The sequence below is a fragment of the Phocoena phocoena genome, chromosome 19 (genome assembly GCF_963924675.1).
Source record: "Phocoena phocoena chromosome 19, mPhoPho1.1, whole genome shotgun sequence".
Classification (NCBI taxonomy): domain Eukaryota; kingdom Metazoa; phylum Chordata; class Mammalia; order Artiodactyla; family Phocoenidae; genus Phocoena; species Phocoena phocoena.
Window position 1 is genome coordinate 2439148 of NC_089237.1, and position 15870 is coordinate 2455017.

General features: G+C 41.9%; 1 protein-coding gene across 1 annotated transcript in view; it reads left to right on the top strand.

Moving 5' to 3' along the window:
• Positions 1 to 15870, top strand: part of MAP2K6 (mitogen-activated protein kinase kinase 6) — a 123219-nt gene that overhangs the window by 80933 nt on the left and 26416 nt on the right. The window contains exon 2 of the mRNA XM_065896548.1: positions 9503 to 9569. Within this exon, the coding sequence (XP_065752620.1) occupies positions 9503 to 9569 (67 nt within the window). The remainder of the gene's footprint in view (positions 1 to 9502; positions 9570 to 15870) is intronic.

Genomic DNA, 15870 nt, shown 5'->3' on the forward strand with positions numbered 1-15870 from the left:
ACCAGGGCTCGAACCCGTGTCCCCTGCATTGGCAGGCAGTCTCCCAACCACTGTGCCACCAGGGAAGCCCCAGAGTCCCCTTTTCAAGGTGACCTCAACATGGGTCAATGACATCATGGTAGAATGCAGCTCACTAAAAGAAATTAGGTAAATCTGGGGGAGAAGCAGGATGGACTGTACTGGTAGCACTCTTAGAAGACATATAGATCAAGAACTTTCCTCTGTATTTCTCTGCACTTCTTAGTCTTCAAGCAGCTGGTTGAATGAAAATTATGACCCTGTAGTTTTTCTTGGCTAAAGGGAGGTGATCTCAGTGCTATTGAAATTGTGATCTTAAGCTCTATTCGATGCTCTGTAGTGGCCCATATGGGAAAAGAATCTAAAAAAAAAGAGTGGATATATGTCTATGTATAACTGATTCATTTTGCTGTACACCTGAAACTAACACATTGTAAATCAACTCTACTCCAATAAAAATTTGAAAAACATTGTGATCTTATTAGACCAAAGGGAAAAAAGAATCCACTTCTCCCAAGAGAAAAATGCAGTCTTCTTACTATCCCTCTTTTTTAACTATTAAAAGAGAATTTTCTGTGATTCAGTAGCTATTCAAGAAAATCATTACATTTTGGAAATTTTCAAACATACTCAAAGACAGACATATAGTGAGCACCGTGTGTCCATCACTCAGCTTTGACAATTACTAGCTTATTTCACCTCTAACTCCACCCCACCCCACTCCCATATTATTTTGAAGCATATCCTAGAATCATATTATTGCACTTGGAGACATTTCAATATTTTTCTCTAAAATATAAGTGCAATTTTTAAACCTAACCAGAATGGAGCATGCATTTTGAAAAGATGAGCCACATCCCTCAATTTCTTTGCCACTGCTGCCATATTTTTATTGTAAAGCGGTATTTTTAACACCCTGTGACTGCGTTTCCTTTTGATAAGACTCATGAATGAAGCGGCATGTAAACGAGGAAGGAGATGAGTACAGACGGTGGGCCCTCCCCGCCTCACCCTCACGCACACCCCCTGCTTTCACTGGGCCCCAGACCACAACGGGAGGGCCTTGGCTGTGCTTTGCTTTTAGGTTCTTTCAAAAGCACAAAGTCAGCACCAAATGGTTAACGTGACTAAGCATGTACTTCAGCTCGACCGGGTCTGGAAAAAGAACTTCAGTTCCGGGAAGCTGTAAGAAAACTCTGAGTGCTCTCATCCTTCGAAAATAGGACCTTTTCTGAATAGTGGACGGTGCTGCTCTGCACTCGCTGGTTTTTCTCCTTGGACACCTCCAGAGAGTCTTGGTGTCCTTCGCTGATGCTTCATTTACATCTCATTCTCTCAGAATGTTCTTACATAGGCTGCTTTCCGTTCTCTTTCTCGTTTCTCTGCCTGTCTCATTCAACTTTCTACTTCTCTGTCACTCACAGATTTTCATATCCCCGCACCCCCACCCCCGCCATCCCTCTCTGAAGCTCCGTGTGCCTGCTTGAAATCTGCCAGGTGTTCCTTCAGCTTATCCCTAGCACATCTAAGGGCTGGAGTTCATTATCTGCCTTCTCCCACCTCCCACCCCACCTGGCCTGACTTTCCTTTTTTACTTAATTTTATCTAGGTGGGGAAAAGCCAGATTGCTACCACTGTTACTACCACAGCTTAGCTTCCGGTCTTCTATACTTCTTATCCAGGAAGTTACCAGAGCCTATAGATTTTGCCTCTGTGAAGTTTCAGCAACTTAAATTTATTAGCCAAGTTGCCGTGGTCTCTGCCTCTCATTGTTTGGGTCTAGTGCTTACTCGGCACCTGGGTAAGGCATGGGGTCCGGCTCTGAAGAGCTCGCCTTGTAGTGGAAGAGACGGGTGAGCAGGTGTGTTCAATCAAGCAGTGTTAAGAAGGAAGACGGAAGATAATGTGTAGAGTCCTGTGGCCACACAGATAAGGGTCGTTTATTGCATGTTTTTTATGGACGGTTTCCTGGAGGAGAACACACTTGAGCTGAGTGTGTTGCAACTGACCAGGGGAGAAAGATGATAACACTTCAGGGAAAATATGAGCAGAGACCCAACAGCTTAAACCACCAAGGTGTGTGTATGTGGGCCTGTGAGCGTGTATGCAGGTGTTACATGTGTGCATGTGTACCACAGTTCCAAAACACCCTGCAGATAGTAGATTAATCTTGTTACATTATTTGTTTTTAAAACACAACATGGCACGATACTCCTCTACTAAAAAATAGATGACTTCTCTTCCTAAATCTGAAAATTAAAAATTGTTAGCTACAATCTTTCAGTCTTTCCGTGTCACAGCCTTTGAGACGCCACAATGTCCTTCTCGCCACACCGTGAGCTCCTCCTCCTCCTCCTCCTCCTCGGAATCCTACTGTTGTTTTTTCATGTCTTATTATGGAAACATTGGATATATATAAAAAGAAGACATAATAGTATAATGAGCCATCATGTACCCTCAAATCCTACCATTTATCAAAGGACCACGTAAAATACTACTTCCTCTGTGAGACTTTTTTTTCTCATTTCCCTTGCCTGATTTTCTCTCTCCCTCTTTGAACATCCTGTGTATTCATGGTGCGATACTTCTGCACATCACACATGCTCTCTGATGTTACAGGAATTGGTTTGTCTTATTCTCTAGCTCTCTCAATACAGCAGTGACACTCCTTACGTTCGTACAAAAACCTGCGCACAGATGTTTATAAGCAGCGTTATTCATAATTGCCAAAACTTGGAAGCCACCAAGATGCACTTCAGTAGGTGAATGGATTAATGAACTGTGGTATATCCAGACAATGGAATATTATTCAGTGCTATAAAGAAATGAACTATTAAGTCATGAAAAGATATGGAAGAATCTTAAATGCATATTACTAAGTGAAATAAGCCAATCAGAAAAGGCTATACACACACACACACACAGAGTATGATTCTAACTATATAACATTCTGGAAAAGGCAAAACTATAGATACAGTAAACAGATCAGTGGTTGCCAGGGGTTGGGGGGAAGGAGGGATGAATAGGGGGAGAACAGGATGTTTAGGGCAGTGAGACTACTTTGTATGACACTGTAATGATAGATGCATAGTATACATTTATCCAAACCCCTAGGATGTACAACACCAAGAGTGAGTGGGTGATGATGTGTCAATATGGGTTCGTCATTTGTAACAAATGCACCATTCTGGCGGGATGCCGCTAATGGGAGAGGCTCTGCATGTATGGGAACAGGAAGGTATATGCGAAATCTCTGTACCTTCCCTTCAGTTTTGCTGTGAACCTAAAACTGCTCTCAAAAATTGAAGTCCTTTATAAAAAATATGGATTCTGAGGGTTTGCCCTCAGAGATCCTGATCCTATAGAGCTTAAACAATTCCCATAGTCAGTGGGAACCAAGAGAATACGGTTCAAGATGGATGAGATGTTTGAAAATGTCATTTTCACATAAATAACACAGGAGGGGGAGAACAGAGATGGCATTTGAAGAAATAACCTGCCCACAGAGGGGACATTCTCTTTCATTCCTATTTTAAAAATGTAAGCACAAACGTGGAAGGGAGAAAAGAAACTGCTATCCGGTGGGTACCTGCTGTGTGCTGGACTCCTTCCCGTAGGTTATGCCAACTAAATCTCTCAGCAGCCAGAGTCTCGTCTCCAGCTTGTCGCTGTGGAAACTGAGTTTCAGAATCATCCTCAGGGTCCCAGTGTTAAGTGGCACAGCGGGGACTTAAAACGAGCTCTTACGTATGCTCAAGGTTGAACTATTTCTACTCCACTCTGTGCTTTTTTTTAAAAAAAATTATGGTTGATATACAATATTATATTAGCTTCAGATGTACAACACAGTGATTCAGTATTTTTACAAACTACACTATTTAAAATTATTTTTGAAGACCTCAATACCGAAATTCAAAACAGCTGAGAAAAGAACAACAAATGTTCAGTCAACAAATACTGACGGTGTACAAGCCCTGGGCAAAATTGCTGCTGTAGCTGAACGTTTCTGGGTGAGACAGATAATAAATAAGTAATAAATAGATTCAAAAACGAACACAAATGCAGAAGTGATTCGAGATTGTGAGACAAGGTATGAGGAATATAAGTGGACGGTCGTGGAGATCTATCTTAGGTAGAGTGGACATTTTAAATTAAAACCCTGGGAGTTGAGTGAAGTTGCATTGAGAGCTAGGAGATTTTTTTTGTTTTTTTTGTTTTGTTGGCGATACGCGGGCCTCTCACTGCCGTGGCCTCTCCAGTTGTGGAGCACAGGCTCCGGACGCGCAGGCTCAGTGGCCATGGCTTACGGGCCCAGCCGCTCTGCGGCATGTGAGATCATCCTGGACCGGGGCACGAACCTGTGTCCCCTGCATCGGCAGGTGGACTCTCAACCACTGCGCCACCAGGGAAGCCCCCGAGTGAAGTTGCATTGAATTCGTATTGTGTTCGAGATGCCGGCCTGTGGAAGCTGGTGGGTGTGGACTGTGCTCCTTAAGTAGTGTCTGGGAAGGTCTGGCAAGGTTCTGTGGGGCGTGTGATAAACGGGCTGAATTTAGAAGGTTGCGCTCCTGTCCACAGGAGGGCTGGAGCCCCCGAGCCCAGGGACACGGAGGTAAAGCTGTTGTTTCAGGAGATTCATCTGCCTCCTTGAAATAAAAATGACTGCATGTTTTAAAATGAACTTTGCAGCTTTCCTTCCCTAAATTTTATGTAATTCCAAAGAAATCTGGCATCCTGGTGGGACTCTCAGTGGTGGGTGAGATCCAGTGGTTTGGGGGAATTTTCTGTGTCCACTTCCGTGTCACTGTTGTTAAGCCAGCTCTCTCTCTGTTCTCCCTTCACTCTGCCCTGCTCTGTGAGCTGCCTTACATCTGACCATTGTGACTTAATAACATTTAATGACACTTCTCCGCCATTTTTAGTGCCAGCTACCCGTGGAACTGAAGCCTAGATGCAAGTATGAAGGCAAGGGCAGCCAGGGCCTTCAGGTTGCCAGTTACTTGGCTGGAAATCCCATTCACGTTGGGAAACAGATTTTTAAAATAAATTTGGAGCCGGGAGCAAAGCCATCCTTTTGTAAAGCTGTGTCAATAATCGTAAACCCTCATAATCATGTCCCCGGACCCTTGGCCAGGCTGACAAACATTTAGGTGTCAGGAGAGCCTCCGGATTCCACCCCTCTGGTTTCTCTTGCTGTTTGGGTTGGCGCTGGAGCGCGATCTTCTGTTTTATGTAATAAGGCACATGAGAGAAGCCCTTTGTGCTTAGCTTCTCTGAGCGGTGCCCAGCAAGATGTCTTGTGTACCCCATCATTTTCGCTACGGTCAGAGCTGGTGAACATTTCTGTGGCTTGGTAAATGTTTTCTAACTACTGGCAAGGTTTTTTTTCTTTTTTTCCCCAGTGCCATTGGGGAAAGGCTTTGGTTTAAGATGAATTTTGCCAATACATGTGTGCAGTGGGACTACAATATTTTTGGAGAAAACAGGCATGGGTGTGACACAGGCTGATGTAATATGGTACCACATATGCTCCATCAGGCCAAGGAGGTTTTTATCCTTTGCAGATTGTGCCAATAAGACGGCACAGCTGGTTGAGATCTGCAGACGTATACAGAATTCTCTCCTTCTGAGAAGGCTTGTTACTAGCATGTGACATAACATAGCGCCTATTTTCTGACGTATTTTTCATTTTTGCTTTTGAATGTCAAGCAAAAAGGCCACTTATCATAGTTGGCCACTTAGTTTTATTATTCATTTTGCTGCCTCTCCTTAATTTTTTTTTTAACACAGTGTTAAATGTTAACAGTCAGGTGTTGGCAGCCTTACCAAGGGGAACAGATTGCTTTGAAATAAACACAGCTGGAAACTGATCACATATTGTTTTCCTTTCTTTAAGAAATGAAAGAGGCATTTATAGAAAAGCTGGAGAACGCTGTGCTATCCAGAATTACTTTATAGATTTATTCCTCCAAGTCTGGTTAATGCTTAATGTCACACCTTGGTGTTCAAACAGACCCACTTTGACTCTCCCTTCCTGAAGTGGGAGTTTCCCTGGGAACAATAAACTTGCAGAGGTTTGGGGTGATCGGCACTGCAGGAGGGGTGGAGTCTGTGCAGCTCCGTTTTGCTCGGCTGAAGTGCCGTCTTCTGAGTAAAGAAGCCTTCTCTGGGGTTTTCTTCTGCTCGCTCTCCCAGCAGCCCTGAAACCCTTATTAGAGGTACCTCTGCTGGTCTTTTACAGGGCTGTTCTTCCAGTGATGGTCAAGTAAGTGAATTATGGAATGTTGGTGCGTGCCTTTGTGATTTTTGTTTTATTTACTGTTAAAAAATGAAGGCAGGGTGTTTTCTAATGGTGATTCAACTAGGTTTTGTGTCTGCTGGAACCCTTGTTCTTGTTTTTTTTTTTTGTCAGAGGAGAACCAGGGGTCTTCTTTTCCCACACCTACAAGACTTTATTGTTGTTTGGGTCATTTATTTCTTTAGTCTCTGTGCCAAAAGTTTTCTTTCTTTTGCTATTTCTTCGTATAGACGTTTTGATGATTTGTTAGTTATAGCTTAATAGCCGATTGCTATTAATGAACTACGAATAATTAATTCCTATGGTGTAATAATTCACTGCTATGTTAAAGTTTTTCAAAGGTGTTTTCCTCCATAAATAGGTATTTCTCTTGACATCCATCTTGTAAGAGCTGAGTTAGAAATGAAGAAGAGAGATGTAGAAACTTAAGAGTAACGTTTGCTTTCGGCTTGCGTAAATGGCGTCTGGGGAGGCTTTTTTGCAGGAAAAATATATTTTAGTTTCATTTTATCTGTGAGAACTGCAGGGTTGTATTTGTCGGGATTACCTGAATTCTCTGTCACCTGTGTTAGAATCTGCATGATGTTTAGACAAGTCAAACTTGTTCATTCTTCCTTAGAGTATCTCATTTAAAATAGCCTTCCCTATGTATTGCCTGAGGCCCATGGATGGGAATTGTTGGAATTAGGCCATTTATCTACTTGGATTCTCACAATCAGATCCAGCATAGTACAGCTCTGTGTATTGTCAATAACTAACTCAGTGACATGTGCTCAATGGCCATCTGAGCTCCAGGAACAGGAAGGTAAATGCTGAGTTTTGAATTTTTGTAAAACGCATAGGTAAGTCCAAATGAGGAGAGAACTGAGAAGACCTGTTACGATGAAGGTGGTTCTTTTTCTTTTTTAATTTTATTTTTTTATACAGCAGGTTCTTATTAGTTATCTATTTTATACACATCAGTGTACCCATGTCAATCCCTGTCTCCCAATTCATCCCACCCATCCACCACTTTCCCCCCTTGGTGTCCACACGTTTGTTCTCTACATGTGTCTCTATTTCTGCCCTGCAAACTGGTTCATCTGTGCCATTTTTCTAGATTCCACATATATGCATTAATATACAATATTTGTTTTTCTCTTTCTGACTTAACTTCACTCAGTGAAGGTGGGTCTGAAAGGCTTTCTCTGTGTTGATTACTGCCAAGCATGTTGCTTCCTGGCTTTATGCAACTTGGCAGAATTGATCTAGATTTCTGGATTTTGAAAGCATAGAAAGAAAGATCACAATTATACATTACATTGGACTATGATAATATACCAATTCTGTTCCTGAGTTTCTAAATGTTTATTTATTTATTTTGGCTGTGCTGGGCCTTAGTTGCGGCATACAGGATCTTCCTTGCGGCATGAGGACCCTTGGTTGCAGCATGCACGCGGGATCTAGGTCCTTGACCAGGGATCGAACCCGGGCCCCCTGCATTGGGAGCGTGGAGCTTTACCCACTGGACCACCAGGGAAGTCCCTGTTCCTGAGTTTCTTAAATGACTCATTTTCTTTTATGAGACTGTGCTTGTTTTTTTTAAATGATTATAATTTCATTGCTCTTTCATATGTGTTATCCCATGGTTCTCACATCAGTCCGATATGGTAGGTATTGATGTTACTACACCGTTTTATAGTTGAGGATATCAAGAGTCAGATGAAAAGTGACCCTGGAGGTCTCTTGGTGAGTGAAGGAACTGGATGTAATCTGGTTTTTTTGTTTTGTTTTGCTTTTTTTGGTACGCGGGCCTCTCACTGCTGTGGACTCTCCCGTTGTGGAGCACAGGCTCCGGACGCGCAGGCCCAGCGGCCATGGCTCACGGGCCCAGCCGCTCCGCGGCATGTGGGATCTTCCCGGACCGGGGCACGAACCCGTGTCCCCCGCATCGGCAGGCGGACTCTCAACCACTGCGCCACCATGGAAGCCCCTGTAATTTGGTTTTTAAAAACTCATAACCCCGTACTCCCCTACCTCATTCTCTCTGGTCACCTCTAAACTTCATCCATTGTGGCACAGAGGCAAGAGTTCCCACTTGAGTGTTTGGAGACCTGGATTCTGATTCTGACTGTGTCATTGCTGGCTCTCTGGTGGTGAGCAGTCACTGAAGTCTTTGGATGTCATTTTCCTGCAAGAGGCTACAGAATATGACTTCTGCAGCTTCTACGCAGCTGCAGATCTCTACTCAGAGCCTTAAGCAGGGTTTGTGTCAGCTCTGTAGTGCTCCCTGCAACGTGGAGAAGAGGTGAGAAAGAATGTAAGCCCACGGGTGTTGTATCCAGCTCTGCTCTGGCGTTTCCTGCCAAGCATGAAGAGATACAGGATGTCCTTAGATGAGGAAAGTCCCGAGCCTTTACAAGACTGGATTCTCTATCGCTTCTTGAGCCGTCATTTTTCAGTCTGTTCTTTTAAACCATCAACAAAAGTATTTGAGCCAAGCTCTCTTGTGGTTTCAGCCCGGGGATGATGAACAAACACATTGATTATGTTCCCATCTTGCCCCCAAAGAAGCGACAGCCTCCTTGCATGGGCCCATCTGTTATCATAATCCTTTTTGGAACGGGGAAAAAGTAAATAAGTATTACCCTACCCTTCGCTTAGGTGTTTTAACTTACGGCAGGTGGTTGAGAAGAGGAAGGGGAGAACAGTGGGAAAGTATGTTTTATTCTACCTCCATGGTTAACTCTGTCAGCTAATCAAAGATCAATTTAGAAAACTATGGTATACTAAGAGAAGTGTGAGTACATCTGACTGACATTATAAAGGAAACAACCCTGTAACTAACACCGTCTACCATTACCATTGTTGTGTACAAGAAAATAAAGAAGAAGTTGGAATGCCGAACTCCCAGCAGGGAGAAAAGGGCAGGTCTTCCTGGGTAAAGAGGACTGGCAGCCTTATACTGACACTGCACCCTGCACGGGGGGAAAACCTCATCCCTGACCTCAGTCTGCACTTGGGAGGCTCTGCTCAGCCTGGTCACTGGTGCTTGTCATTCACAGCCATCCTGGTAGGAAGTGGAGTTCTGAATGTGGAAATGAGACCTGCGTTCCCAGTTCTGTCCTTTTTTTCTGCTGCAGTCTCTGTCCCTGCTCTCATGTTGTGATTCAGACCTTAACTTTATTCTTCCATCTTTCCCAACAGGCAAGAAGAGAAACCCTGGCCTTAAAATCCCAAAAGAAGCATTTGAACAACCTCAGACCAGTTCCACGTAAGTCTGGCAAGATCATCGTCTTAATCCAAATGCTTGCACTTTACAGATTTCCAGGGAATGGGAGTTCATTTTTGGACTGGTGAGCAATACCTTAACTACGGAGATAGTTGTTAGAAAGGAGAGCCCTTTAAAGGAGGAAGCCAAGTACTTACTCTTCTGAGACCCGAAAAAAAAAATCATAGTCGGTCAGTCGATATGGAATGGGTAGCTTTGAACTCATTGCTAGTTGGTTAAAAATTCTACAAATGCGTTCAGCAGATGGGGTCCTATGTAAATCCAAAAAGGTCACTGGACATGGACTTTTTGCCTTTTCTATATAGATGTGAGCAAACAAGCAAACCCCTGAGAGAGCCACTACTATAAAATTTGGTTTGAGGTAGAAAGATGGTATTTGGTGAGAACTCAGCATCCTGCCACCTAAATCCTGCCCATATAAACAGAAGGCAAACATGAGATGAAGGACCACTCCTTTGTTAGCTGAGCCTTTGGCCCAAATCCCTAAGGGAGCTCGGGTCCTGGTGAAGCAGGGCACCCTCTCCTGGAGCCTCCATCTTGTTTCTTTGTCCCTCTGTTGGGTGGGGAGGGTATTTCCTGCCTAGCTGGGGGTATGACCACCTATCAAAGCATCTGCATGGGAGGAATGGAAATTCCAAGAAAAACAATTACAGCAGAGGTACCATAAAAGCACAGCAAGTACAATGAGAGGCCATACCAGTGGAAACTTAAATGTTTCAGGCTTCTGCTCATCTATAAAAAAGCACCTCCCTTTGTAGAGGTTTCTGACCTTAACCGTGATCATTCCCTATCAGACAGTGCACCCCTGGTGTTGGAATGTGCTAATAAAAATGATCATGTTCTGTAAGACTTTGGTCATTGCATCTTATGCAACCATGTAAACACACTTTCCACTGAAGAACCTCTAGGGACGGAGCAGAGGGGAGGGCTGTTCTTCAGCGCCCTGGACTGTAGAGCCAAATTCAAGTGAGAGTGCTCCTTTCATGAGGATCTGCAGGAGGAATTCTTTCCATATCTACTACGAAGACTGGAGTTTCTTTTTTTTTTTTTTCTTTTTTTCGGTCCCTCTGGTTATTTTTCTTCCCTTGGACCTATGAACTATGTAATTAATAACTTTTCCTCTCTGATTGGTTTCTTCTCGTGAGCTTAGGATCAAACATGTGGCTTCCCTATACGGGACTTCTGGGGGCATACTTTTAAAACTTTATTTTGAAGTAATTTTAGATTCACAGGAGGTGGCAGAGAAATGTACAAAGTCCCCTGTACCCTTCCCCCATCTGTGTCCCCCACAATGTTAACATCTTACACAACCCTAGTATCATATCAAAACCAAGAAAGTGGTGTTGATGCAAGCCGTAGAACGTGTTCACATTTCACCAGCAATATAAGCCCTCGTGTGTGTGTGTGTGTGTGTGTGTGTGTGTGTGTCGCTCTGTGCAGTTGTATCACACGTGCAGCCTTGCATAACGACTACCGCAATCAAGATACCTAAGTGTATGGCACTACAAGACCCTCTCCTTTTACTCCCCACCTCTGACCCCCACCCCTGCCGTCCCTAATCCCTGGCAACCACTGATCTGTTCTCCTTTTGCATTTCATTACTTCTTGATTGTGGTGCACATGGAATCATGCATCTCCTTTCTGAGATTGGCCTTTTTTATCCAGCATCATTTCCTTGAGATTCATTCAAGTTATCGCATGTATCCACAGTTTACTCTTTGTTGTTGCTGACCACCGTTCCATGGTGTGGATATACCACAGTTTGTTAAACCCTTTAGCCTTTGAAGGAGATACAAGTAGTTTCCAGCTGAGCTGTTATGAATACATCTGCTGTGAACATTCATGTATAAGTTCTTGCATAGAAACAAGTCTCTGTTTCTCTGGGATATATGTCCAGTAGTGCAATTACTGGGTCATATGGTAAGTCCATTTTTAGTTTTGAAAGAACTGCCAAGTATTTTCCAGGGTGATTTTACCCATGTACATTCTTACCAAAAATGTATGAATGACCCACTTTCTCTGCATCCCTGTCAGCGTCATCACTGCTTTTCATTTTAGCCATTCTGGTAGATGTGAGATATCACTGCAGTTTTAATTTTCATTTCTCTAGTGGCTGTTGAATACTTTTGGCATTTATTTCCCATCCCTATATCTTCTTTGGTGAAATGTCTGTGCACTTCTCTGCCTATTATGTAATCAGATTTTTTTTTTTTTATGTTGAGTTTTGAGAGTTCTTCATATATCTTAGATGCACAGAGTTTGTCAGGTATGTGATTCAAGAACATTGTCTCCCAGTCTGTAATGGGTCTTTCTGTCTTTCTATTTTTTTTTTAAAATTATTTATTTATTTATTTTTGGCTGCTCTGGGTCTTCGTTGCTGCGTGCGGGCTTTCTCTAGTTGCGTCGAGCGGGGGCTACTCTTCGTTGTGGTGCGCGGGCTTCTCATTGCGGTGGCTTCTCTTGTTGTGGAGCATGGGCTCTCGGTGCGCGAGCTCAGTAGCTGTGTCACGCGGGCTCAGTAGTTGTGACTCACGGGCTCTAGAGCGCAGGCTCAGTAGTTGTGGTGCACGGGCCTAGTTGCTCCACGGCACGTGGGATCTTCCCGGACCAGGGCTCGAACCTGTGTCCCCTGCATTGGCAGGCCGATTCTTAACCACTGCGCCACCAGGGAAGCCCCCGTCTTTCTATTTTGATGAAGTCCAATCTATCAGTTTTTCCTCTTATGTGTTATGTTTTTGGTGACAAGTTTAAGAACCCTTTGCCTAGTCCTGGGCCTTACAGATTTTCTCCTATGTTTTTTGTAGAAGCGTTTTAGTTTTACATTTTAGATTTAAAGCTATGTTACATTTCGAGTTTAATTTTTGTACAAGATGTGAGGTTTAGGTTGGGCTTTATTTTTTTTGCCAATGGATTTCTGGTTGCTCCAGCACCATCTGCTGAAAAGGCTATCCCTCCTCCACTGAACTGCTTTTGCGCCTTTGTCAGATATTAATTGGGCGTATTTGTGTGGATCTATTTCTGGGTTCTCTATTCTGCTCCACTGGTCTCTGAGTCTGTTGCTCTGCCAGTCTGTCATACTGTCTTGATTCCTGCGGCTATATAGTAAGCCTTCACATTGAGAAAAGTGATTTCCTTGCACTTTGTTTTTCTTTTTCAAAACCATTTTGGTTACTCTAGGGCTTTCCTCTTTTCATGTTAGTCTTAGAATAAGCTTGTCTATGTCTACAAATAAACTTGCTGAGATTTTTGGTAGGAATTGTGTTTAACCTATAGATCGGTTGAGCGAGCACTGACATCTTTACTGCACTCAGTCTTCTAGTCCATGAATGTGGTAGATTTCTCCAACCATTTAGATTTCCTTCGATTTCATCCAACAGTATTTTATAGTTTTCATCATACAGATTCTCTCCATCAGGTTTTTTGAGGATTTATACCTAAGTGTTTCCTTTTTTTGAAGCAATAAAAATTGTATTCCACTTTTGATTTTGATTTGCATTTGTTTAGTCAGTATTCAGAAATGCAATTGATTTTTGAGTTGATTGCATGCCCTGTGTCCTTACTAAAACTCAATTATTAGTTCTAGGAGCTTTTTTAGTAGATTACTTAGAGTTTCCTGTGTAGATAGCCGTACCTTCTGCAAAAAAGACAGTTTTATTTCTTCCTTTTTTTTTTTTAACCTTTATTTTCTTACCTAATTTTAGTGGCAAGGATATTTAGTACTATGTTAAATAAGATTGGTGAGAGCAGGCTACCTTGCTTTGTCTCCCATCTTAGAGGAAAAGCATTCAATCTTTCACCGTTAAGCATGATGTTAAGTCCTCATAGATGTTGTTTAGGAGGTTGAAAAAATTTCTCTCTGGTCGATGTGTACTCAACATTTTTATCATGAATGTGTGTTGAATTTTGTTGAGTGTTTTTTTTTTTTGTGCATCAGTTGATGTCATCTTGGAGTTTTCTTCTTTGTCCCGTTGATATGGATTACACTGATGGATTTTTAAAATATCGAACTAGCCTCGCATAACCCCCCAAAATCCCACGTGGTTGGGGTATACTACTTTTTTTATACATTGTTGGATTTAATCTCCTAAAATGTGAATATTTTTGTGTCTTAAATTCATGAGATGTTGACCTGTAGTGTGTGTGTGTGTGTGTGTGTGTGTGTGTGTGTGTGTGTGTATGTGTGTGTGTCTGAGCTATTATGTTCTGGTTTTGGTATTTAAGGTAATGCTGACCTTATAAAATGAGTTGGTAAGAGTACCTTCTGTTTTCTGTAGACATTGTATAAGATAGGCGGTAATTCTTAAAAAAATGTTTTTGAGCTGTAACTGACATATAATATTAGTTTCAGGTGTACAAAATAATGATTCGGGGGGCTTCCCTGGTGGCGCAGTGGTTGAGAGTCCGCCTGCCGATGCAGGGGACGCGGGTTCGTGCCCCGGTCGGAGCCTGTGCTCTGCAATGGGAGAGGCTGCAGCAGTGAGAGGGCCGCGTACCGCAAAAAAAAAAAAAAAAAAAAAAAAAAGAAAGAAAAGAAAAAAATTCCCCCAGGGAAACAAAGTGGGCTTATATATTCCTTTTTCTGGAGCTTTTAAATTACCAATTCATTTTTTTTAATAGTTATAGGGCAACTCAGATAATCTATTTCATTGTGGCTAAGTTTTGGCAGTTTGCAGTTTTCAAGGAATATCTTCTAAGTTGTTGAATTTATGAAAGTAAAGTTGCTCATAGTATTTCCTGATTATTCTTTTAATGACTGCAGGATATATTGAGATATCCCCCTCATTTTTTGCTGATATTGATAATTTGTATCTTCTTTCTCTTTATCTGTGTTGGTCTTCCTAGGGGTTTAGCAATTTTTATTGAATTTTTAAAAGAGCCAACTTTGTTTTCTTTATTTTCCTGCTTTCAATTTTATTGATTTCTGATCTTTTTTTTCTTTTGACTTTTCAAATTGACAATGTTATTGAGATAATTGTACAGTCACATTCAGTTGTAAGAAACAATATAGAGAAACTTTATATTCTCTGCCCAATGGTAACATTTTGTGAAACTATAGTGTTATAAGCTCAATTGATATTGACAGTGATACAATGTACCCATCTTATTCAGGTTTTCCAGTTTTACTTATATTCACTAGTATGTGTGATGTTAAATTTCTGTACCATTTTTGTCACCTGTGTAGGTTCATGCATTCACCACTACAGTCAAGAAACTGAATGGTTCTGAAACCAATAGGATCCCTCATGTTGCCCTTTCATAATCACGACTGCCTTCCCTCCTCGCCTCTCCCAATACTGTTTTTCACCCCTGGCAACCACTAATCTGTTGTCTATTAATTTTTCTCATTAAAAAAATATTATCATATAAGTGGGATTATAGTGTGCAACCTTTGGGGATTGGCTTTCACCACTCCAGCATAATTTCCTGAAGATTGATCCATGTTGTATACATACTTTGCTCCTTTTAATCGCTGAGTAGTATATCTTGCTGAGTTATGCATGTACATCTGTAAGTGTGCACGCAGACAGCAGAGTTTAACCACTCACCTACTGAAGACATCTGGGCTGATTCTAGTTTTTGGCTGTTGTAAGTAAGGCTATGATCAATCATGTACAGGTTTTTGTGTGAACATAAACATTTAGTTCTCTGGGAGGAAAGTACCCATTAGTGGAATTGCTGGTGGCAGTGCGTGTTTAGTTTTTAAGAGATTGCCCAACTGTTTTCCAGAGCAGCTATATTATTTTGCATTTTCACCGGCAATGTATAAGTGATTCAGTTTCTCTACATCCTGTCCAAGATTTGGTGACGCCACTATTTTTTGTTGTAGCCATTTGAATGGTGTATTGACATTTTTCTGCTCTTTATCATTTCCTTCAGGATATATTCTCATATCCACTTTCCAGCTGTCTTTTATTCCTTCCCTTTAAAATTTGCTAGTCTTCACCTTCTAATTTATATTAATTTTCTGGGTTTTTTTAATGAATTTTTGAAAACCACCATAAATCCTTGCTCGGTATAAAGAAGTGAATAAAAACCTATGCAAAGGTAAAAGTAGTTTCTTTGTTGTCTTTCCCTCATGTGGTAGAATAAGCCTTGAATGTACTTTTCTGTTTCATCCTGTAAAGCCAAGGTCCCTTCATGACTGTAGACTGTCCCACGTTAGCTCATGGACAGGATTATTGCTGTTGTTGTTATTATTATTATTTTAATACTGAGGCTGAAATATGTACTCCTAAAGAAGAAGCTTCCTCATTTTGAGTTTTTCTTGGCAATTTTGTGAGCT